Source organism: Sorex fumeus, unplaced genomic scaffold (genome assembly GCF_029834395.1).
Source record: "Sorex fumeus unplaced genomic scaffold, SorFum_2.1 ptg000092l, whole genome shotgun sequence".
NCBI lineage: Eukaryota > Metazoa > Chordata > Mammalia > Eulipotyphla > Soricidae > Sorex > Sorex fumeus.
Genome location: NW_026606149.1, coordinates 9580890 through 9603919, shown reverse-complemented (window position 1 = coordinate 9603919; position 23030 = coordinate 9580890). Strand labels below are relative to the sequence as shown.

General features: G+C 52.0%; 1 protein-coding gene across 1 annotated transcript in view; it reads right to left on the bottom strand.

The window, feature by feature from the left end:
• ZNF407 (zinc finger protein 407) overlaps positions 1–23030 on the bottom strand; it is a 332396-nt gene that overhangs the window by 117281 nt on the left and 192085 nt on the right. The window contains exons 4-5 of the mRNA XM_056131528.1: positions 4448–4614; positions 1101–1184 (exon numbers count right to left, since the gene is read on the bottom strand). Of these exons, the coding sequence (XP_055987503.1) occupies positions 1101–1184; positions 4448–4614 (251 nt within the window). The remainder of the gene's footprint in view (positions 1–1100; positions 1185–4447; positions 4615–23030) is intronic.

Here is a 23030-nt window from a genome sequence, read left to right as displayed (position 1 = left end):
ACTGAAAATTTCTTCTTCTTTTTTTTAAGTGGGGGGTTCCCACCCAGTGATGCTTAGGGGTTTCTCCTGGCTCTGCACTCAGGAATTACTCCTGGCAGTGCTTGGTGGACCCTATGGGATGCCGGGGATGGAACCTGGGTTGGCCGCATGCAAGGCAAACACCCTCCTGACTGTCCTGTCGTTCTGACCCAAACACTGAAAATTTCTCTCTGTTATCTCAATCCCAACTAGAATTTTGAATCCTGCATGCCCGGAGACTAAAAGGGAAGAGCTCACTTTCCAGTCATCTCGTGAACGCTGGAAGGACCACTAAGCTACCTGCAGCTGCCTCATGAATGCAGGCCTCAGAATGTGCCTTAGCCAAAGCGACTCTCCGAGGACAACGCTCTGCCATCTTGATGCTAGCTCCAAACTCAAGCACTCTGTGGGCTGCCAGGAAGCCCCGACCCACGGAGACGGGGGATGCCGCCACGTGATTTATCATCCTAACGAGGATACTTTTGAGAGTAGCAGCGATCCTAGTAATAATTACAAGCGCAACACCATAAATCAGCACTGTCCCAGGCACATGCAATTTAGAATTATTAATTACTGATAAAACCCACAACCATATGCCAGGTTGGTCATCAATTTTAGTGTGCAAGCCTTTACAACTGTGTGTTTCCAAACCAGGAACGCACTGAATGTTGTTGCAACACCGAGAATGGACAACGTGGCAAACAAAATGTGCTCTGCTCGCTGGCCCTGGCTCTCCGTACAGCGCAGAGAGCACTGGCCTGACCCTCCCCCTTTGACGGGAGCGAGGAAGGTGATCATGGGTGAGGGAACATTGGGGGTGGGGAGAGGCTGGGGTGGGCCGCAGGGCGGGGGCGGTGCTGCCGAGTGGCCGGTCCACGTCTGGCCAGAGAGGAGAGGCTGATGCGCCCGTGTTTCGCAGGCCAGACACCCCCCATGGCGAGTGGATGAGGGCACGGATGCCCACATCTCAGCAGACTGCACACGGGGCTGACCCGACACCCCTCAAGGGCAGTTCTCAGGAGCCCGGTGCCTGGCAGGCGAGGAGCCGCCCTGCCCTGTCCCCCCACGGGCCCTGCGCTCACCTGTGTGCTGCCGCCGGTGCTTGGTGAGGGCGTGCCGGGTCCCGCCCGCAAAGCCGCACAGGTCACACAGGAACGACTTCTCGCCTGTTGCAACAATAAACAGATGAGGGACTGCGGAGGTCACAGATCATTAAAACATATCTATCAAGGCTTTCAGGGTTACTAATTCCTCCAATCAAATGTTTCCATGTAAATATGTCAAATGGGAATGAAATTACCACTGCGGTTTATTGACTGTGATAAAATCTGAAAAGCACCACTGCACATAATTACATACTTGTCAGACCCATAAAAATTAGCTTTATTATCAATGGAACGGTTTTGTACAACTTCATTTCTGGTAGATGTCTTCCAGATGGGGCTGCTTTATGCACTTGAACAGTTTTTATGCATATCCTGATTTTTTACAATTCCCTTACAGCTGGCCTCTCCGAGCTTAGTGAAGATTGCTGGGAATAGTTCATATACACCCTCTATGATTCTGCTTAAATAAAATATATTGGATCTTCTAGCAGCTGAAGGACACCGGTTCTATCTGGGCCTTTAATAACTTCCTACTTAATAATACGAATTAAATGGCTTCCCTGAACATACTGAAGATCCCGAGTAACAATAAAACCTACATTACTCAGTAGCAACAGCAATCCAATGCTGTTTGTTTCTCGAATTTTCACAGCTTAGAAAAGGAAGTCTGGGGACTGCTAGCAAAATTATTCGGAAACCACCTATTATTCATCTCCAGTGGATCTGGGCTGGGGCTCGGCAACAGCCGCCGACAGATTTGGCAGCTCCAGCAGTGGGTACAAGCCTGTAAATGCCTATTTTGCTAGCACTTTCCCACCCGCAAACATTCTGCCCTGTAGTTTATCCGTGCAATCCACCCGGAGCAGCCTGTCTAGGTGATGCGTGCTGGTGAGTAGCCGTCCCAGAAGGCTCGGGAAGAGGCACCGGAGAGAATGAAATGCTGGTCTCGGGGACACGCCTGAAACAGAGGCGCCTTCCCGGAATAGCGGACGCGTCTGCTCTGGCTCTACCGACTCTCCCTGTCCGAGGGCTCCCTCCAAGGCTCGCTAGTTAGTGTCCTGTCCCAGTCAGCCTGCTTTGCTCTAACACGTCTCAGTCACAGCAGAGATGTCACCAGAGTATTCTGGAAGCGGCGAGGGGCCCCCTCGGGCCGGCCCCGGGCGAGGGCGGCAGGGAGCTCGTCTCGTGAAGGCGTGCGTGCGGAGGGAGGGATTCCACCCAGCTCGGGCTGCTCTCACCCACACTGGTGTGTTAAAGTGCTCTATTATTATTTATAAAACAAAGCTGCACTTAATATTTCTCCCCGCTTCGTTTTATTGGGGGGCTGGGTTTATTCCTCAGCATCCCTGTTTCAAAATTGAAAAGAACATTTGAGCGGATGGGGCTTTGAAGAATATAGTTTAATTATAGTCACTCATTTCATTATTTAATCAATTCAAAGTATAAATCTTTCTAACTAGCTGTATTAGCTATTAAATGACACTTTTTTTTGAATCCCGAAAGATAATTTGCTCATTAATTTTAACATACCAGTGTATGTTGAGGAAAAAAACCTCTCGACGCCCTCCGGGGCCCGAGGCCGTGCGGACAGCCGCCCTCTGCATGAGCTGGCCACGCCGCGTGGTGGAGGCGGGAGCAGCCGCGGCCTTCGGGTTCAAGAGTGGGACTCCCGTCTCAGGGCAGGAAGTTCTCTGAGCTCTACCCCTTGCCCGGGAAATAAAAACACCCAGGAAGGGAGAGGCCCTGCGGGTCCACGCTCCCCCCAGCCGTGGGCGGTGCAGGCGGGCAGGGCCTACAGCTCCCTCTGGGCCGCAGAGCGAGGTGGGCATGAATATGGAGGCCCTGGTCTACCAGGTTGTGTGGCTCTACACACAGCTGTGACCTTGGCTGTTCCTGATGTGCGGGGTTTTATTTAGGATGTTAGCAGAGTATGTCACCTTTACCTTGGTGGCTTGATTTGTTTTTCATTCTAAATTCAATTTTCACTTGCCTTTTTTTTTTTAAGGAGATGGGGGTTGGACAGTGGGCAACAGTATTTTCAAGGAAAAATATTTAGGAAGGAAGTAACTCTCATATTTTGTCCATTGAAAGGGGGTTCGTTTCACACAGCATATTCATAAGCCAGCAGAGATAGAAGAGGGGACTTTTCTTAACAACCTGAATTAGTTGCAAGGGTGCCATTTTGCATTCGAATCTAGAAAGACATGGAAACCTATCCTTTATTTTCTATTAGAAAACAGCCACTGTCCCCTATCTCTCATTATGGTGCAGACTACAAGACCTAACAACAAAAATCCATATTATTGATCCAGCCAAGTCTCCACAATTATTCTTTAGAAGGAAACGCCGACGATAAATTACATCTGCACTGGCTTTTCATCTGCTGTTCGATATAAGTGATCTCTCAGGGCAGGCGGGAGACCTTAAATCGTCAACGCCCTTGTCACGGAGCTAAGGAGGCCTGGGCGCCCCACAACCTGCTTCAGAAGAACTTTTAACCCATAATTTCTAACAATAATATAGGCGGCTTGGCAATCAGAGGAACATCTGGGAATGCTGATTAAAATGTATTATTTTTTCCCCTTGAAACGAAATTCTTTCTGAGAGGTGTAAAGAGAAAGAAAATCACAAAAATGCCAAGGAGGTCCTAGCGAGATGGCCGGGGAGACGGGGAAGGCCCGGTGAGCTGCCTGCAAGGCGTGGGGACACTCGGCTTGGAGCCCCGGAGCCTCAGAAGGTGAGGGAGGAGGGTCCTGGGCGATGGTCCAGCTCCTGCCCAGGACACATTCTGGGCACGGCTCTCACTAACAATCACCTGGAGCCCCAGAGAGTCCTCCCGGTGGCCTGATGTGAAATAAGTTTTTCTTGGTGTGCTGAAAACACAAAATTATGTAAAACATGCACAGCAGCTAAATCTATTGATGCCCTGTGTTACTTTTCCAAAGCTCATCGGGAAAATCAGCATCGTGGCTGAAGTGTGTCCACGGCACCCAGGGCCACGCCTCGGCCCTGCTGGAAGCCACCGGCACCGGGTGGGTGGCAGCAGGAAGGACGCAGAGGCACGTTCTCTGCAGAGACCCGATGCGGCCCACGTCTTCCAGCAAGACCACCACTACAGGGCCCTTTGGGGCAAGGACGCGTCAATGCGGAGATGGAGAATGAGGTTAGTTCTAACTAGGACATGCGTTTAGTTTACAGACACACGTGCTGAAACGACCTTAAGAACGTGCTGAGCGTGAGCGAGGCCGAAACAAGGGCAGGGGGCCCCGCTCTGGAATGACCCTCAGCTGGCCACCCCTCCACGCCCCGTGTCGCGGGCACACCTGTGTGGGTCCTGTAGTGGTCCTTCATGGCCGAGGCCGTGAGGAAGGAGTAGTGGCACGTGGGCCACGTGCACTTGAACGGCTTCTCTCCCGTGTGCAGCTTCATGTGGTTGTTCAGGGCCCACTTCTCGGTGAAACTTCGATCACATAAGTGGCATGTAAATTTCCTGCGGAAGGAGGAGAGAGGCGGTGAGTGTCGGGCTCGGGGCCCCCCTCAGGCCCCGGGCAGGAGCCGGTGTGGACCCTGTGCGCGCGCGCGCGGGAGGCACCGACGGGCCGAGGAGAGCTGCAGGCCCGGTCTGTCATGTCTGTATAAGCAGGCATTGATTTTTCTGTCCAGGCCTGGCACTTCAGCCATTCATTCTCTGCTTTGCGGTTGGGCCCAACGGGTTTGAAAAATTCTGTTACAGTCCAGTCACCCCTGAGGCAAATGTGAGAATAGATTTCACCTGTACAGGCCGACGCCACTTATCCAGGGCATGCGCTGTCAGCGCGGGCTAAATGAAAAGCGATCCATACTAAACTACTCAGACAGCCCCGCGCTGGCCCGGCCAGGCCTCGCCTGGGCCCCGGCCCCCCCAGAGAAAAGGCAACCGCCAAAGGCACTTCCTGAACAAGGCAGACTTCTGGGCGCGCACAGGGGAACACACCGAAGTTTCTGTGTAAGAATCAAAATAAGATTACAGCAATAACTTTTTATAAATCAAGTCTGAACAAAATAAAATTCAATTCCTTTCCTGTATGAACAACAAAACGAAAGCAACAAATCAGCAGTCACACTACAAAGCACCGGCCCACAGTTCGCACTGGAAATCTTTCTGGGCCTTTTATGATGAAGCCATTAGGAACAAACAAACAAACAGCCCCGCTCCCCCGGGCGGGTCTCTGCCCTTCCAATGTGCATTCATAAAATCATCCACAACTTGGTTTTTTTCTGCTATTTAATTTAAAACACGACCTGTCACCAATAATGTCCAACACGTTGATCCAGGATAAGGCCCAGTCAAACGAACGGCAAGCTGAAACCCAATGTTCAAAATTCTGGTCTTCTCAGTACCTTGAGCGGCAGAGGGAGAGAATTCTCCCTCTGACTATCAGAACCCGCGGCAACACAGAGAGAGCCGCACGGTCTGCTTGGGACTGAGACATAAATAAGGAGACGGGCGAGAGATGGGGCCGCTTCCATAAGTTTTGCTCAGGACTCGACACACTCCGCAGCCCCGGAGGAGGAAGGAGCCCCGAGCTCCAATAACTTTCCCATTTGGGGCTATTGTGGATCACATTAACAAATTAATCACCCAGCCTTGCAAATCCTCATGAATGAGACTCCGAAGCTACCCCCGTTATATGTAGCTATTTTCCTAACATTGGCTCCAAAGGGCAATGCAAGGGAAAGCTGCTGAATATTTAAGAAATGTCACAGAGAATACAAATTCTCAATCCCTCGGTCTGTATTATATATGCGCAGAAACACCATTCGAACCCACTGATACACCCTAACTGAAATCACGGTCTTATTTGATCATTGCTTACTGGTATTAGAGAATGACAAACGCAACTAAATACTTTGAAATACACTGTAAAAAAAATCATGTCTGTATATCTCTTTGACAGGTCTTCATGCATTTAGCATTTCAAAACCATGACAGGGATCTTATTTCCAAGACAGATTCCCCCTCTCCTTATTTCCCCACGTATTTATTGTGAATCTAACCTTCTCCTACAAGAAATAAATAAGGAGCTTATGTAGATGCTATCTTTTAACAAATAGTTCCTCCGGACTGTATTACAACTTTATGAATGGCAAAATAAATCCCTCATTTTTAAATCTGCCGTGATGCACGTTTAACAAAATTACAGCTATGACGTCTCAATATACGTACTCTATTCTTCATAAGTAATAAAAATGTTCGGCTGGGGCTCAGTGTCTGTCAAGAAGCGACAAAAGCCAGAGAACAAAGAACCAAGGCACCGGGTGACTTTCAGAAAACCCTCACGTGCTTCAAGTCCGAAAGGAGTTCAGGGGCTGGGCTGAGAAGAGAACCCGGAACAGGCCCCACGCGGACCCGCTCCCGGAAGACTTAGGCCTGCCGGGCCCTCCGAGGGCCTCTGCAAAAGAGCAGCAGTGCAGGCCTGGGCAGTGCTGGCCGCCAACAGAGACGTGTGGACGAGAGCCGAGGGCCAGCCCAGAGCAGCCCCACCGGGAAAGCCACGCGCAAGGGCGACCCCGAGGCCAGGGCTCCCTGCTTCTGGGTGACACATGGGCCTCTGAGAGCGGCGGCGGGAGAGGCTTCCCCGAGGGGCCGGGAGGCGGCGGACAGAAGAGGCCAAGAGCATCGCCCACGCGGCAGCGGATCCGGCCGGCGCCCGTGCCCTGCGCCTGGCCGCATCATCCAACGTGCGGCTGCAGGCAGTGCAGAGAGCAAGGCCCAGGGCTGACGGGACCGCAGCCACCACCCCGCACGCCAGGGTGCCCAGGTCAGCCACACCGGTAGGGAACAGCCGTGGGTCGAGGGTCCCAGCCGCATCTGCCCCACGCCCTGAGCTGACTCCTTCTTCGGCTTTTTCCTTCAAAAGACGAATCTCATAAACGGCTACGCTAAAGCACAGTGGCGGCTTCTGCAGACGTGTCCACGAGAAGGCCTCTCCGCAGAGCCAAGACGCTCTTCCAGCTCGCAAGAAATGCGACTTGGCGCCGCAAACCGCAGGAGAGCGGCCGGAGTGAGCGCCCATTCCTAGGGCCATCTTCAGGGCAGCGTGATCTCCACAGGTCTCCAAAGGAAAAGAAAAGAGGACAGCGCAGGGGAGAGCCAGGGCGAGGCAGGGCTGGCGGGGCGGCGGGAGGCAGCGTGGGACAGGGTTCTGCAGGCCTGTGGCAGCCCCTGGCTCCAGGTCTCTCCTCTGACACTCGGGGCTGGGTCCCAGCAGGTAAGAGCCATTTCGGCAGGAACTCACCAAGAGAGCTACAGGGGCAGAGGCGTGTCTCTGGCCCCCTGGACTCCCCGGCTTGGGTGCAGCCCTTCCCAGCTTGGCTCTCTGAACACGCCTCCACCGCTCGGAATTCACACGTTATGACGGGCTTCGTGGGACTCGCCAAGACTGAAACCCCCGTCTCCAGACCCCGGGCTCCGGGGAGAGAACATCGCAGAATACCTATTGCCACGACAGAGAAGCAGAGCTAGAGAGTCCACGGGGTTGCCACGGCGCTGTGTGGGAATTAAAGCCATCCAGGGAGCGGAATTAAGATTCTGTGATTAACAGCACTGCCTTCAGAGACGCGTCTGCCTCAGGGAAATGTTAGAGCAACTGTCTGTTTGTGGATGCCTGGAGGGCAGACAATTTGTGTCAGAATATCTAAGTTGCATTTTGAGTTCCATCCTGGCCGTGCCTCTCCGGAACACCCCAGATGAGAGGAACAGCCAGGTACTCGCTCCTCTTCAGGCGGGACTTTGAAACGTCACTCAGACAATTCAAAGTCTGTTATGTAGATTATCACTTCACTTATTAGCAAGATAACACAAAGTCTCACTGATCCCACCTCTCTATGAAGGTCAGGATATTTAGGTATTTTAGTGGCTTATTAATAATCTTTAAAATTCAGCGAGAGGAATCACTATATTTTCATATCCCCTTCTAATGTCTCTGATTCAGGATACTTTGAAATATAATATAATTAGCAACACTGCAAAGCTGCAGACATCTTGTCCTTACCTTTTCTCCCACAAAACACCCTAAGAAATTCTGATGCAAATATGAGCGTGTTAAATAATGTCTTACCAACAAAATTAAATAAATCTTAAATATCCATCAGTACCAGCTGGGGAGTAGATAAATAATGAGTTTAATCATAAAGTGGAATATCCTAACGCAGTTCAAATGAACCACCCAGGGCTGCATTTGTTAGCATAGGTTAAGCACTCTCAGAAATGTAATTGCGTGAAAACAAAGAAATTAGGGCAGAACAGTACCCTAACCACACGGATAAAAGGTATCAGAGGGGCTGTGGCAAGTGACGCCTGGCATCACCCAGCGACACTGCCTACATCGGAGAGCGAGCTGGCAGGCACTCGTACCCAAGTGTTCCGAGTGTGAACTGGAGCTGGAAACCTCGCTTGCGTGTTTTGAAAAGGAACCTGAAATAAACACGGTCACATATGAACACCTGACCAAGCATCATCATTGTTCATGAAGTGTTTCACAACTGAAATTGAGTATTTTAATTAAACCATCAGGAACTGTCTTATCAGCCCTAAGTGACAGTCTGAACCCAGCCTTGTCAAGCGAATAAATTGTAAAAGTCCACCACTGCAAAAATCACAGCAATGAGTGAGAGTCGGTGTGCCAGAAATGAGCCTTAACAAAGCAGCCTGCTAAATTTTGTCAAAATATTAAATAATCATACAGCTATTATCTCTCAAAACAGAAACAAGGGTGCTAACTGTTCCAAAACTGTTATTGTAAAACTAGACCAACACGGCAAAACTGAGTGATGCGTACTGGCTCACTATCAATGAAGAGCCGTGTGCACAACGCAAGGTGCGGGAGAAGCTGACCCAACAGTCGGGTGGACTCACGCGTTGGCCCTGGCTGCGTCGAAGCTCCCCCGAGCGCTCCACTCAAGGCTCAGCAGCATTCTGTCTGAAATGACTGTCATCTAATAATTCCGTAATAACACACCAGGAGGGGATGAACACAGACCCTGGGGGGGGGGGGGTCTCTGCCCAGGAGGGCAAATACACGAAGTGGGGCCACGTTGCAAGATGACGACCGCTTTCTTGAACACGGCAGCTCAGTGAAAGGCACAAAAGGGCAGTCAGCAAAGAGCAACCCCCGACTGACTCGTGAGGTCTCTGGCTCAAAAGGACTCAAAAGCACCTCAAAGGCTTTGTTAAAGCAAACTGGGCAGTTCCAGACACCGGGGCCGCAGGAGGCTCAGGACCGCAGGAGTGGCATGGCTTCCCCTGGCATCACGTCACTGGTCGCTGTGAGAACCAGGTTCCGGCACGGCAGCAACTGGCCCCGGGTCCCAGCAGAGCCATCCCACTCGCTTCACCTCCGTGAGACTCCAGGAGATTCCATGTTTGAATTTTCTTTAAAGAATGCAACTTCAGGGGCTGGAGCAACAGCACAGCGGGGAGGGCGCTTGCCTTGCACGCGGCCGACCCGGGTTCGATTCCCAGCATCCCATATGGTCCCCCGAGCACCGCCAGGGGTGATTCCTGAGTGCAGAGCCAGGAGTGACCCCTGTGCATCGTGACCCAAAAAGAAAAAAAAATGCCGCTTCAAACTGAGTAGAAAGTAAAAATTTCCATTTTCTCTGTATCTTGTCATCAAAAAGGTAAACGGGCAGTCAACGGAAGTCAGGGTCTCGGGGGCCACCTCGCTCAGGAAGCGACGTGCTTGCCTATGTGCGTAAAGCGGCAGGAAGCTCGACTCGGAGAGACGCTCCCTCTCGAAGCCAGAAATAGCTCCTGGAAACACCAGCATCTAGGCGACTTAGACTGAACTCAGAGAGGGCCCTGCTCCCGATGATCGAGACAGGCTGAGTATCGATCGCAAGAAGCCACCAGGACATCCGACAATCATCGTTGGAATGCTCCCCGCAGCTGCCCGGGTGGTCCGACAGCCTCCACTCCGGGCGGGACAGGTGGCAATGAGCTGAACCACAGGCTGATCTTTGACAACTAGCTGGAAAAGAAACGAACCTCCCTCACGCTGAAGCCCGTGGCCTGGGTATTTGGGGGCCACACCTGGCTGTGCACTCAGGAATCACTCCTGCCACAATCACTCAACCCCGGGCCTGCGTGTGCAGGGCAAGCACCCGACCCGCTGTCCTCCTCCTCCGGCCCTGCAAGACTCTCAGGACAGCATTTGGATCCTAAAAGCTGCGGAACATATGTCCCAGCTCGGGGACCAGGCAGGACTCGCAGGAAGCCACCCTCCAAGGCTTGAAGTCACCCTTCGGAACACCGTCAGCCAAGCGGCAAGTCTGCTCAAGCGTCTAAGGCGGTGGTGGGTGGAGCTGGTCGCCCTGCCCCATCACAGCCCAGGGAACCGGCGTGCTGTGCCAGAGATCAGCGCAGACACCCTGTGGTGGCCCAGAGTCTCTGGGCAAGGCCCGACTCTGCAGCGGAGGCACAGGAATAACCGGACAGTCTCAACAAAGGGGGCTGGGTATGTGGCCTGCGAGAGAAAACCCACGGACAGAATCAGGCAGCGGCCTCGACTCTGCATCGTGGAGAGGGTCGACCCCCGACCCCACGCACGCTCCCGCACACCCTGGTCTATCGGGATGGTGCAGAACCGCAGCACAGGCGGTTGCAAACAAAGGTCCACGCGCCCCGGTGAGGGCTTGAGAGGCTGCTTCGGCTGCCTGCAGGGATAAGCGGCAGCGGGGGCGACGGCTGGGAGGAATTACAGCGCACGCGAGACCCATTCCCTTCCACCACCTCCTCTCACGCGTGTGGCAGAGCTGCAGGGCTTGGAGAGTTGAAACAATTTTGACCAACCAGAGAAGTCACGTCCTGGAGAACAAGACATATATTAAATTGCCACAACCCTCTATTCTGGCCTAAATGAAATTTTATCGCTTCGGGTTAGGTAAGAAAACAGTGGATTTATGTAACGAAGGTTAAAATAGCAGTTACAAATAAAGGACTAATATTACTGCTTAAGGAATATATAAAATTATTTTTTTAATCACCCCTCTCACTGATATAAATAATTTGAGCTAAAGAGACAAAAATGCATTCCACTCGATCATCCCGAACGCCTTGATTCAATCGTTAGAGATTTACAGCGATTCTGATAACCTTAAAATTCTAGTAGTTTCACATCTCTTATCAATTGGTCAACTTTTAAAAAATATGTATCAAAACCTATTGTGAGCCTAGCAATGAACCATGCCTTGGAGGAACCCCTCAATACACAGACCTGGGCCCTGACATACACAGACGTCGCCCACCGAGATCCAGTGATCACCAGTGTCAGTGAAACAACAGCAACATAAAAACACCGCGGTATGTTGGTCTTGAAAATATGGCCCCGCACGACGCTGGCCCTGCGATTTGTGCTAAGGAAGCCATGACCGAGAGTGAGTCACTGGTCAGACGCGCTGGCTCAACATGTGAGGCCGCTCGGTGAGTCAAGTCTGGGGCGGCTGGGGGGACTCTCAGATGGGTTGGGAAGAGGAGGCGCAAGGCAGGGTGGGCGCAGGGAAGGTGGCGAGCGTGACCCACCCACAGCTGGGAGGGTCTTCTTGGAAGGAGAGGAAGTGGCCTGATTGAGACAGTCGGGGTAAACTCCCTGATTACCCGTTGGAGGCACTTGGTTTTGCGATGACAGAAGAAATCACAGCCCTCTCTTTGTTTCTCTTCCCCTCCTGAGCTCTTTAGGACTTGCTTTTCATAATTCATTTGAGCATAAATTTTGATGGAGGTGCGGCTTTATACTTCATGACTGTCCACAATGAAATAAAGCCAAAAATCTATAGGACATATGCACCCAGGCCACCAATCCGGGCAAGCCCAGGAAAAGCCCACCAGTAGACCACAACTTCCCAGAGCTCAGGTTCACACCTGGCTGAGGGACGCACAATCCCGAAAACCACACAGAAACGGAACCCTGTTGTCTGTATAAGACAGAGCCCGGCCTTGCAGACGCCATCCCGGGGGTGACAATGGAGAACAGCCACAACACGATCACCAGTCACCAGTTGGTCAATTCAGATCCCAGTTCGGCTGGAGCTGAGTGCACAGACAGCGAAACAGGTTCAGTAGTAAAGCAAGTCAGACTAGTCTTACCAACAGGACCAAAATAAGGACCATGGGATAAAAGTGCTAACAAAAGAAAAGTCTATTAGTCTGCAGAGTCAGAGAGCCAGTACTTCACATTTTCCATGAAGGGCTAAGAGAGTCACTGCAGGCAGCCAAGTGAGGTTCAATCCCTGCATGTAGATACTTGGTCCCCAGGGCACAGAGCTTAGTTTAATTTTTTCAAATATAGAGCTGCATCTGGTGATGCTCAAAACTTACTCCTGGCTCTGTGCTTAGAAATCACTCCTGGCAGGACTCAGGGTGTCAGGGGCCAAACACTACCCACTGGTACTATGGCTACAGCCCCACAGGAATTTTTCCTTAAAGCACTGGGTGTAGCCCAAACTCCTCGCCCCAAATAAATCTCAACATTAAAATAAATACGTAAACTAATGATGCTGAATACAGTTATGTATACCTAGGTCGAGAAGTCAACATGACGAATTACCTGGCATCTTAGTTGCACAGGAGGAAGAGAGAGGCTTGGAATTCCTTCAAGAGCGGCGAAGAAATAGCTAAGAGGAAGAAGAACCTCCAGCTCCGGGCACATCTCTTTGATTCCACTGTTCTTCCTGCATTAACATATGCCTCAGAGACCTGGGCCCTACGCAAACAGGATGAGAACGCTATTCGGGTCTCCCAAAGAAGAATAGAAAGAGCTATGCTTGGAATATCACGTTTCACTCAAATGAGAGAAAGAATCCGGAGTTCTGACATCCGTCGACGATCAAGGATCAGGGACGCTGTCTCATTTGCCAAGGTGTCGAAAATCAGACGGGCTGGTCACGTAATGAGATTTAAAGACGACCGCTGGACTAGAGCTGTTACCGACTGGATTCCACGGGATGTTAAGAGACCGCATGGCCACACCTATGAGATGGTCAGACTTCTTCGTCAAGACCCTGAACAATCGGTTTGAGGTTCTTTGTGTTCCTAGAACGAACAGATGCCATTGGGTTACACTAGCATGCCACAGGGACGGATGGAGGCGTTACTAGCGCCCGCTTGAGCAAATCAATGATTAACAAGAAGTCAAGTGATCAAGTGAGTGCTGAATACAAATGAAAACTTCCATCCCAGGGTAAACAATAATCCCAATCCAACTCATCAAGCGAATCCGTTCAGAATCTGTAAATGTCACAATTCAGTCTTTAGTGCTGTAATATCAGGCCAAGAAAATGTTTTCTTCACATCACTGTGATGACATGTGACTGGGAAAACTGTTCATTATAAAAGGACACCACACATCTGCACCGAAGAGATGATTCCAGTCCCCTTTTGCTACAAAAGCTTATAATTTTACATGAGCATAATTGGTTGGGTCCTTGAAGGCCACGGGCTCTGAGACAGTATGTAGGAAGCAGATACTCATGGAGTTCAGGAAAGGGAGTTCAAAGTGTCTGCCGTTGGCAGCACTCTGGACTTCAGCAGGGTCATGGAATTTAACCCTAGAGTGCGTAGTTGAGTCGGGCGTTAAAAACTACTGCGTGCAGAACAACTCTCTGCACTAATGTCTACATCACGGATGTTCCACAAACAGGAATACGCAAGAGTAGCTGTGATTTCACAACCATTTAGAATAGCCTCCTACTGGAACCTCTTCCCAGAAAGCCCTGCCTGCCCAACTCCACAGCAACCTGACATGCTGAAAGAGAAAGAAGGACAGACTAGGAGCAGTTCTCTCAACAGATCAAGCAAGCAAAGGCACCCTGGCCGCGCAGAATCAGTGTCCAGCTGCAGCTGACTGAGGTCACGAGCGAGTGTCTGACCCAGTGGTCCAACTGGACGGCTGGGCACCGGTTGAGCAACAGCGTGCCAGGACCCTGGACTCAGAACGTGACCTGATGCAGGAATCGACGATACGGAAGGTCAAACTGAAATGAATAAAATCATACTTCCACCAGATGCGCTTACGCTCACCCTCCGTGTGGGAAGGAACCGTGTGTTTCCTCTGTCTGAGGAGTGCAGCCGGGCATGCTCATGGGCCCACGCGTGTTACACACAGCAGACAGGGTGCGCGTGCAGCTATACACTGCAGACAGGAGCCTGCAGTTCCTGCCCCGCTATGGACCAGGAATTTCTGGAAATCTGAACCTACCGGGCGTGTGAGCGGCAGGAGCTCCGAGGGACGGGGGTCTGCGAGCAGGCAAGGCAGCTCTCTCCAAACCGAGGTATTTCATTGTCTTAGCCTCTGTCATCATCTCGGCCTTCCCGCGTGTCAGGATGATCTAGAGGACCATTTGAGCTCAAGGTAAGATTAGCGGGAAGGCCTGAGATGTATGGCCCCGGATCGGAGAGTTCAGCGTGAAGTTGACCCTTTCGGAGACCTCCGTCCAGAGAGCGGCAGCTGCAGTCACTTGCAGAGTGAATGTCGCGGAGCACTGGGCATCGGAGCATCACCAGGACGGGTGGTGTGCGCCTCAGACCAGGTCCACGTGGACACCAGGGTCAGCTCCGGACCCCCACCCCCTCTGAATCCCTGTATTCTGACAGAGACCCCAGTGGTCAGGGCCTGTTCCTCCCTCCTGGAGCAGGGACCGACTGGGCTGGCGCTGGAGACACGAGACCTGTTCCGAGCTGCGGTGCCGTGGGCCCCTGGCCAGGCCCAGGCCCAGCCCCACTCCCCGCACCCCCTGGCCTGAGACAGACACGCAGGCCAAAGTGCCAATCCCGCTCCTTCCCAGGACAAAGCGTTTCTGGGGCAGAAGCGGACGGTGGCAGCTCTGGGCTCTTCCCACAGAACAAACCTGCAGGTCTCATCTACGGCTCCGACATCCCACATTATTTGGAAAAGATAAATTCAGATAGGCATGTATAAACACTGCATATAGAACATTTATACTAATTTTTCAAATCTTCAACACCTCAAACAAAACACTATGTGGAATAACATTATCATTTATTATATACCTTCCAGCATTCAAAATATTAAACTGAATTTCGCTCCAATGTAATTAAGTGCATAAGCAGGAACAACTGGAAGGGTGCAGGCGATAAAATGCATTTCTACTTGGCATAACTACAGCGTTAGGGAGGCTATGAGACAGGATTAACTGAAGCTATCAAAAGGAGGTTAACAACCAAAAAGACTTTTTCAATTATAGGCGGGGAAATAATAAAACTGGAAGTCAAAGAGCTTGCCGGCTGAGACTTCCCCGGAAAGAGAAAACAAAGCTGAGTCCCTGGCAGCGCCGCGGCCTGGGGGCGCCGATGGGTGCAGCGAGGGCCTGTCCCTTCAGGGGCGCCACCCCAGGGGCCTGTGTCCCACAGGGGCACCCACCAGCCCCAGGGAGCAAGGCAGTTGTGCGCGCTGTCCCAGTGCTCCAGGACACACCTGGGGCCTCCGGTCCAACTGGACAGCCCGGGAGCTGCGTGAGACACCTGCGGACTCCTCCTGCCGAGGTGGGGCCCCTGGACCCCTGAGTCTCTTCCTGACCACTCCCGCCACCCATGTGGTCCCAAGCAACCAAGCTCGTGGGCTGCTCCCGAGTGACGAGCCCAAAGTGGGCTCCCTGCTTCCCAAACCTGGGCCGGTGGCTCTGTCAAGTGCGACCCGACTTGATTCTCCCCGGTGCCCCCGATCTTGGGCAGACCCCTCCCCGCCCCATACCGCGCCCCTCTGTCCTGAGCATGGGCCGACCTCGGGGCCCGTCGCAAGTCAGGACCACAATCAGGGCCATCCTGTGCCCACCCCCTCCCCAGTCAGCGGGAGAGGCCGCGCTGCGACCCTCAGTGTAGCTGTCCCCAAGCTGCCTCCCTCCCCCGTTCCCGTCCTGCACTGCACATGGCCCAGCTGGTGACATCAGGCTCCCGCCGACCCGGGGCCCGAGGGATGCGTCCACTCCCCGGGTGCCTGCGGTGGTGCCCCTCGGCCTGGACTTCCTTCCCAAGCGCCCTCTTGCCCACAATCTGCCCCCGGCTCTCCGCCTGATCAACACCAGCACGGTGACTCTCCATCTGGACATCACGCTGCAAGAACATGCCAGCTCATGCCAGTCACACTTGCCTGGCACACGGTAGGCAGGCACCGAGCAGAGAGCTGCACGGTAACTGGGAAAATGCCCAAACTCTGCCACGGGCAGCGGCTGCCCGCTCCAGGATGGCAGGATGTACGTGCTCCCACGAGCAGGAAGTGGGCCCGAGAAGACGAGCCTGGGCAGCCCCTGCCCACGCGGGAGGGGAGGCCGCATCTCTTCACATGCGCCATTCCTTCTTAGAGGCACAATTCAAAATAACGTCTAACCAAAACATAATGGGTTTCAGGCCCAGGACGCGGCTCAGGGCAGAGCGCCTGCTGGCACCTGTGAGGCCTGGGTGCAGGGCACGGCGCACCCACCCCGGCGTCCCAGGCCATACCCCGCTCAGGTCTGCTCCAGAGAAGGAGAGCTGGAATCTGTCCCGAGGAACTGTGAGATGAGAAACGGCTGCCTACACCTGGCAGCCAAGCCCCGCGGCTTGCAGGAAGAGGCACGGGCGTCGGGGGACCCGCGGAAACGTGGTCTAGCTCTCCAGGGTGGCTGCGGCGGCGAGTGACCGGAGACCTCTCAGGACGCGGGACACAGGCCAGACCTCTTTGACGACCTATGACCCCCGCTTCACTGTGACTCGATTCTCTACATTACACCCGAGTCCTCATCCTAACCGAAGCTGGTCTGCCACCAAGCTCAGCACCCGCATCACACCGTGATGGCAGGAGGTGGGGTGTTTCCTCTCCGGGCACATTCCCACAAAGAGCCTGGATAATCCCAGGGCTCTACGGTGACTGAGAGTGTCCCCATGCCTTCCACGGCGCCCGAGCAGCTTAGGGCAGAAAGCAATGTTTCAAAAGAACACTGACACCGTTGCATCATTTCACATTACCAAATACCACCGAGGGCTCAGAATATGGCAAGGAACACCCTTGGCAACCGCATCCCCCGCCACGGCCAAGGCTGGGCAAGGCAGTCTGCAGAGCCGCCTCGCCAGGAGGTGACGGCCCTTTCGGCAGCACCTCCACAGCACACCCCGGCGGGGACGCCCTGAGGTCCTGATGTCAGGTACACGCCCAGTCCCCATGTCCCCCGGAGACAGCGGCCCCCAGAGAGAGCAACGCCCAGGCCGGGAAGAGGAGAGAGCACGTCCGAGCCCACTCGGGCCCTCTGTGTCACGCTCAAGGCCGCTCCTGGCACCCTCTGCGACTCTCCGTGCTTTCGTGTGTCGAGGACAGAAGCACAAAAGACCAGAAGGCACATCCCAACTCAACACGCTGTGCGGGCCGCACTTTACAATACAGCAAAACCTAAAGCCTGAGAACAGGAAGCGCAGGGGGAGCGGCGAGGCCTGAGAAAGAGGCAGGCCCAGCACCCCCCAGGCTGCCCCGAGCCCGGCAGAAAGCAGGCCTGCAAGGAAGCCTGGGCCGAAAGTGGCCACTAGGGCTGAGGGGGAGGACAAGCCAACCCAGCAATGGGAGACGATTAAGGAAACATCTAGGGCCCAGAAGACATGTGGAAGCTACCTACTGTCACACAGTAAAAGCTGACTTAAGAGCCAAGTGCCTCTTTCGCAAACCACAGCACCCAAAAGGAGAGAGAGAACAAAAGGAAGTGCCCTGTCAGCAGGGGGCGGGGGGTTTACTGGGATCATCGGTGGGGGGGAATGGGCGCTGGTGGAGGGACGGGGACTCGATCATCGTATAACTGAAACCCAAGCACAAAAATTTATAAGTCCACAACTGTACCTCATGGTGTTTCACTAACAAAAATAAAAAAAATAAAAAAAATAAAATCTAAAATTGTAGTTAAAAAAAGAGAAAGATCCAAATGAGAGGAGAGGGAGGGGAGGGAGGGGAGAGGGGAGGGGAGGGGAGAGGAGGGGAGGGGAGAGGCACTTGCCCTCCTGTCTAGGAACATCCACAGAGCAGCGCGTAATCTCTGAATCGTTAGATTTTATATGATAAGCGTGTACTGATAACTGGTACCCACACTTCTTCAGAGCGAACGTACACTGGAGTACTAAGGAATACAGACTGAGCCACGCAGACATGGGAGAGAGAGAACAAAATGCTTACGACACAAGCCCAGGAGGAGGATAATTAGGAAAATCTCCTCTGGGGAATAAGAAAACCGAAAATATTAGCACATTTTAATTGCTATCAAGTAAACAAGTCCTCAGACTGGATTTGAGAGTTTACCTAAGCTTCCATAAACCTGGCCATGGATTAATCGGGCAGGCAGAATTGGCGCCAAAAGAAAAAAGACGGATCGTTGAGAATTACCAACTGCGGGCGAGATGCTCTGTGAGGCAACTGCGGATCCGACAGCCGGGGGCCAGTGCTGCCACCTCTGCCCTGTGCTGAGGGAGAGGCAGGAGCTACCTGGTGGGTGGGTCCCTGGCATCACGGCATGAGGCCCCTGCAGGTGGCCTGGCATCGTGCCCACACACCACGGCCTACTCAGCCTCTCGTCCGGAGATGCAGGCTGCCCCTGGGTCTGTGAGCAATGCTCCTTCTTTGCTTTCTTCATCCTCTTCCTCTTCTTTTTTTTTGGGGGGGGGGGGGGTGGGTTTGGTGCGTCACACCCGGCAGCTCAGGCCTGTCTGCTGCTTCTGTGCTCAGGGATCCCCCTGAGACCATATCGCGACCAGGGAGCGTGTGCGATGCCAAGGTCCTCACCGCTACACCAACTCTCTCTGGCCCAGCAACTTTCAGTGACTATTTAAAGGCAGCAAAGAAATAAATTTATTTGGCTAAACAAAAATGGACATTTTAACAAAAACTTCATCTTACAGAAAATTTCAAAGTAATTAAGCATATCGCTTATCAACTATCTATAAAAATACAACTCGCAAACAATATCTGATATATAACACCAAACCTTCACCCATGGAAGGGTGTTTTATTCTCACTAAAGGCAAGCAGAAAAAAAATTAAGTCCTCCTGATAATCTAAATTCAGCTAGATTCAATTTCATTCAGAAATAAAATGCACAGATTCGTAATTATCCACTTTTATGAAACTATTACTGTTCACAATAAGCAAATACTAAAAGTAAAAAAACAGCTATTTTTAAGCTAAAACAAGGGTTACTGACTGTAATAAGAACAGAATCCAGTGAAATAAGCGCACACACTATGCACATGCATACCCACGTGTCTAGCAAGTCAAAACTCGAAAAGTGTAGACAGATGCAAGAGAAGTCCCTTTGTACATAATCATCCGGTAATCACGGGCGTCAGGCACCTCACCCCTTGTCCATAATTAGATGGAGCTCTGCCTTTTTCCTGAGATGTGAAAGAAGCGAGCTAAATAAAGTTATTCCTGTCCAGAATGTGTTGTCTCTTCTTTTTAGCGGAAAGCAAAGCTCTAGTAAATTCCTACTGCTCTCCTTGCCAATCAAGGAATGAGTGACTGGCACTAACAGCTTATCGGGGCCCTGTCTGCAGCACATTCTGCTAAGTGATGTCATTGCGCGAGCAGACGAAAATAAGCAGATTATTACAGTGACTCGGAGCAAACTAAACATTTGGATTTTTGCATGGACAGATTTACACACTGTCTGTCAGATAAAGCGCAGTTTGCCTGCTGTTGCACAACAAGACCGCGGCTGACAGCTCCCGCCCAGGGTTAGTATCTGATTACACAAATAGGCCATTCCCCACCATTCCTGAAGACTGACAGTCTGTCTCAGTTTAAAGTGCAATTTCGAACTATCAGCTTTTCTGTCTTGCACACGAGGCTGATTAGAATCAGAGCATTTCCTGGAGGCCCAACCAGACTCTCTCCCTGCCCGGCGCGCGGCCGTGTACAGTAAGTGTGTGCAAGGACCAGGAAAGGCAACTTGCAGCCTCGGGGAACTGCACCTCAGGCGCACACACGGGGAGTCCCATGGGGGGCACACATGAGGAGTCCATGGGAGCACGCATGGGGAGTCCCACAGGGAGCACACATGGGGAGTCCACGGGAGCACGAATAGGGAGTCTATGGAAGCATGCTTGGGGAGCACAGCTCTGGGCTGTGTGTTCATGCCTTCGCAGGACTTCAGAAGCATCAGGTGGTTTCTATAACACTAATGGTTTTATTTATAAAATTAAATACGACGCGATGACATCATTCATACAGTACTACTTTGTATCATTCTATCAATGAAAAGATACGCCAGTAACTTAGCATAAGTCAGAGCACTCAGCTGAAAGCTATCCACCAGTCCTCAACATCTGTTTCTGGCCCCAAAATTCAGAAACGACACAACAGACAACGCGACGAGTTTGGAATTACAGCTGAAAACTTCCCACGGCAGCAGCGAGAAGGACATGCGCAGGGCACGGCGTGGAGGGTCCTGCTGGACCCAGGACTCTGGGTTTTTAGTTTATCAGAAATGCAAACTCCAGCGTGGGCATAACTCTAAAAATTAAATACTAAAATGATGAATTCACACACGACAATATTCAAAGTGGCTGATCACAAAACAATTTTCTGTCATAAAGAAAGCCAGCTGGCAGTCGGCGTCTGAGACGCGTACGATGCCGATCACCACTGCTGGGAGACTGTGCCCTTCTCACTTGCTTCCTCTGCTCGCCTCCATTTGGAAACAGCGCCCACCCATCTCCTTCTTCATTTATTCACTGTCTCTTAAGAATCAACTAAGAGTCAGGCCCTTTCCTGGATTCTGGAAACACTCGGATAAACACATGTCGGCTTCCACACTCAATGGGCAAAATTAGTCAGATAAGAGACAAAGAAGCACATAAATTTCATTGAAAAGCAGTAAGGTATCTTTTCACAGAAGAACAGTACTTTTAAATTCAACAGCAATTGTGGCCAATTCTGAACCAGCGCCGTCTCGGGCAGCTGACCTGGACAATCTACCCACACACTTTTCTACTGGAAGGGCTTCTTTCTCCTCAATCATCCTTCGACCTTCCTAGAAAAACCCATCTCAAGGTAATGATTTTATGAGGCCCGATGTTAACACATCAGATAGAGAACTCTACCTGTAGCTACAGAAAGAACCCGCGCTCTGCCTCCCTAAGAGAACTGCCCAATCCTCATTTCATACTTTATACATTCAACAGCAACGTTTAGTCAAGTGTCTTATTGCCTGCTACTAAATGTGCTTCGTCTTTTTCCTTGGTTTCTGACAGAAGCACTAATGAACTGTCACTGGACTAGTTTTGGGACTCAGAGGCTGAGGCCGCTTCCACGGGCAAACAATCACAAGTCCTCGCGCAATATTGTCTCCAGTAATTTCCGCGGGAACTTTCACACATTCATGCCGGACAAACCAGATGAAGTATGTGGCTTCAGGTCAGCTCTGATGGATCCCTCAGAAATATCAACATTATTGCTTTTATTTTATTATGTACTACACTTCATAACTGTGCACTGCAGAGCACAATAAAAACTCCACTCCCCAGCTTGAGTACTTATTAAACAGGTCAAAAGCTACTAGAACAAATAATGTGTTCTACTCAGGGTCCATTAATAACACATCTTGTTGCTGCTCAGATAAGAAAAAAAATTAAGGCGCGCGCGCGCACACACACACACACACACACACACACACACACACACAAAATAAGGGGAACACGGGGGAAATGCAGAGCGACTCGGAATCTTCCCGTTTCCAATCTCCCCTTAGGAGTCCTCCCAGAGCACCGTTATCTACCACATCTCTAATTGCAAGCAGGTGCCTAACAACCTGGAAATCACATTTGGAAATTGGGATCAATACGGAAGAATGGAAGGTGGGAGGACAGGAGAGGAAAGGCCTCGGGAACAGTCCTTCAGGGAGGGCAGAGCGGCACTGCCCACAGCCCGGGGCCGCTCTCCTTCTCGTCCTCTCTCCTCTCCCCTCTCCTCCCTCCTTTTCAGCTCTCCCTCTCCCTCTCCTCCCTCTCTCCCTTTCTCTCTGCCTCCCCGTTTCTCTCTCTCCCTCTCCCCACACACTCTTTCTCACAGGAGCTCATTCTGGCCAGAGAGGGAAGGCCACGGCCACTGCCTCTTTCCTGAAGAGACCTGGGGGCCGCCCGGGCTGGGCCAAGGAGCTGCCTTCCTTGGAGGAAACCCACTGGGCCCAGAGGGGGAGCCAACGGAGCCAAGGTGAAATGGCCAATCGCTAAAGACACTCAAGCAGCTGTGAACACGATTCTGCGCTAAACCAGGAGAATGCATGTCGGGGAGGCACAGGAAACGTGTCTGGCCGACCGGTGGGGGTCGGAAGATTCCGAGTGTTCCCTGCAGAGTATCAACATCAGGAGTGAGTGAGCACAAGCCTGGCGCCAAGGACTCGGTCATCCATGAACTGTCACAGCGCACGTGCGGGGGGCCAGGTGTCACCAGCCGGCCAGTGTCCAGTGGAGGGAGGAGGAGAGAGGGCACAGGATGGACCCGGCAGGGCTCCAGGGTGTCAGAGATCAAATTCAGAATTTTTACACCATCCCCAAATTTGACGATTCCTCTAAATTCACATTCTGGCCATCAGTTAGATGACCTGAACTCTCTTCAATTTTTCGAGCTAACGACAAACAGTGACCTGGTATTTTCTCAGAGTTGCTAACCAGTGGCCCTCACTGGAATCGAGATAATTCAACGAAACGTCCTTAGAAGTTACAGATTTCACTGTGGCCTAGTTCAGCACCTGACACCTGCTGGGTCGCTTGACAAAGTGAGAGGCGGGGGGGGGGGGGGGGGGGGCGAAATCCTTAATTTCCTTTGGCATCCCAGAAAGCCAAGTATCTGCGAAGCACATCCAAATACTACTGAGAAACAGGAAACATCTCTAGAACAACCACAG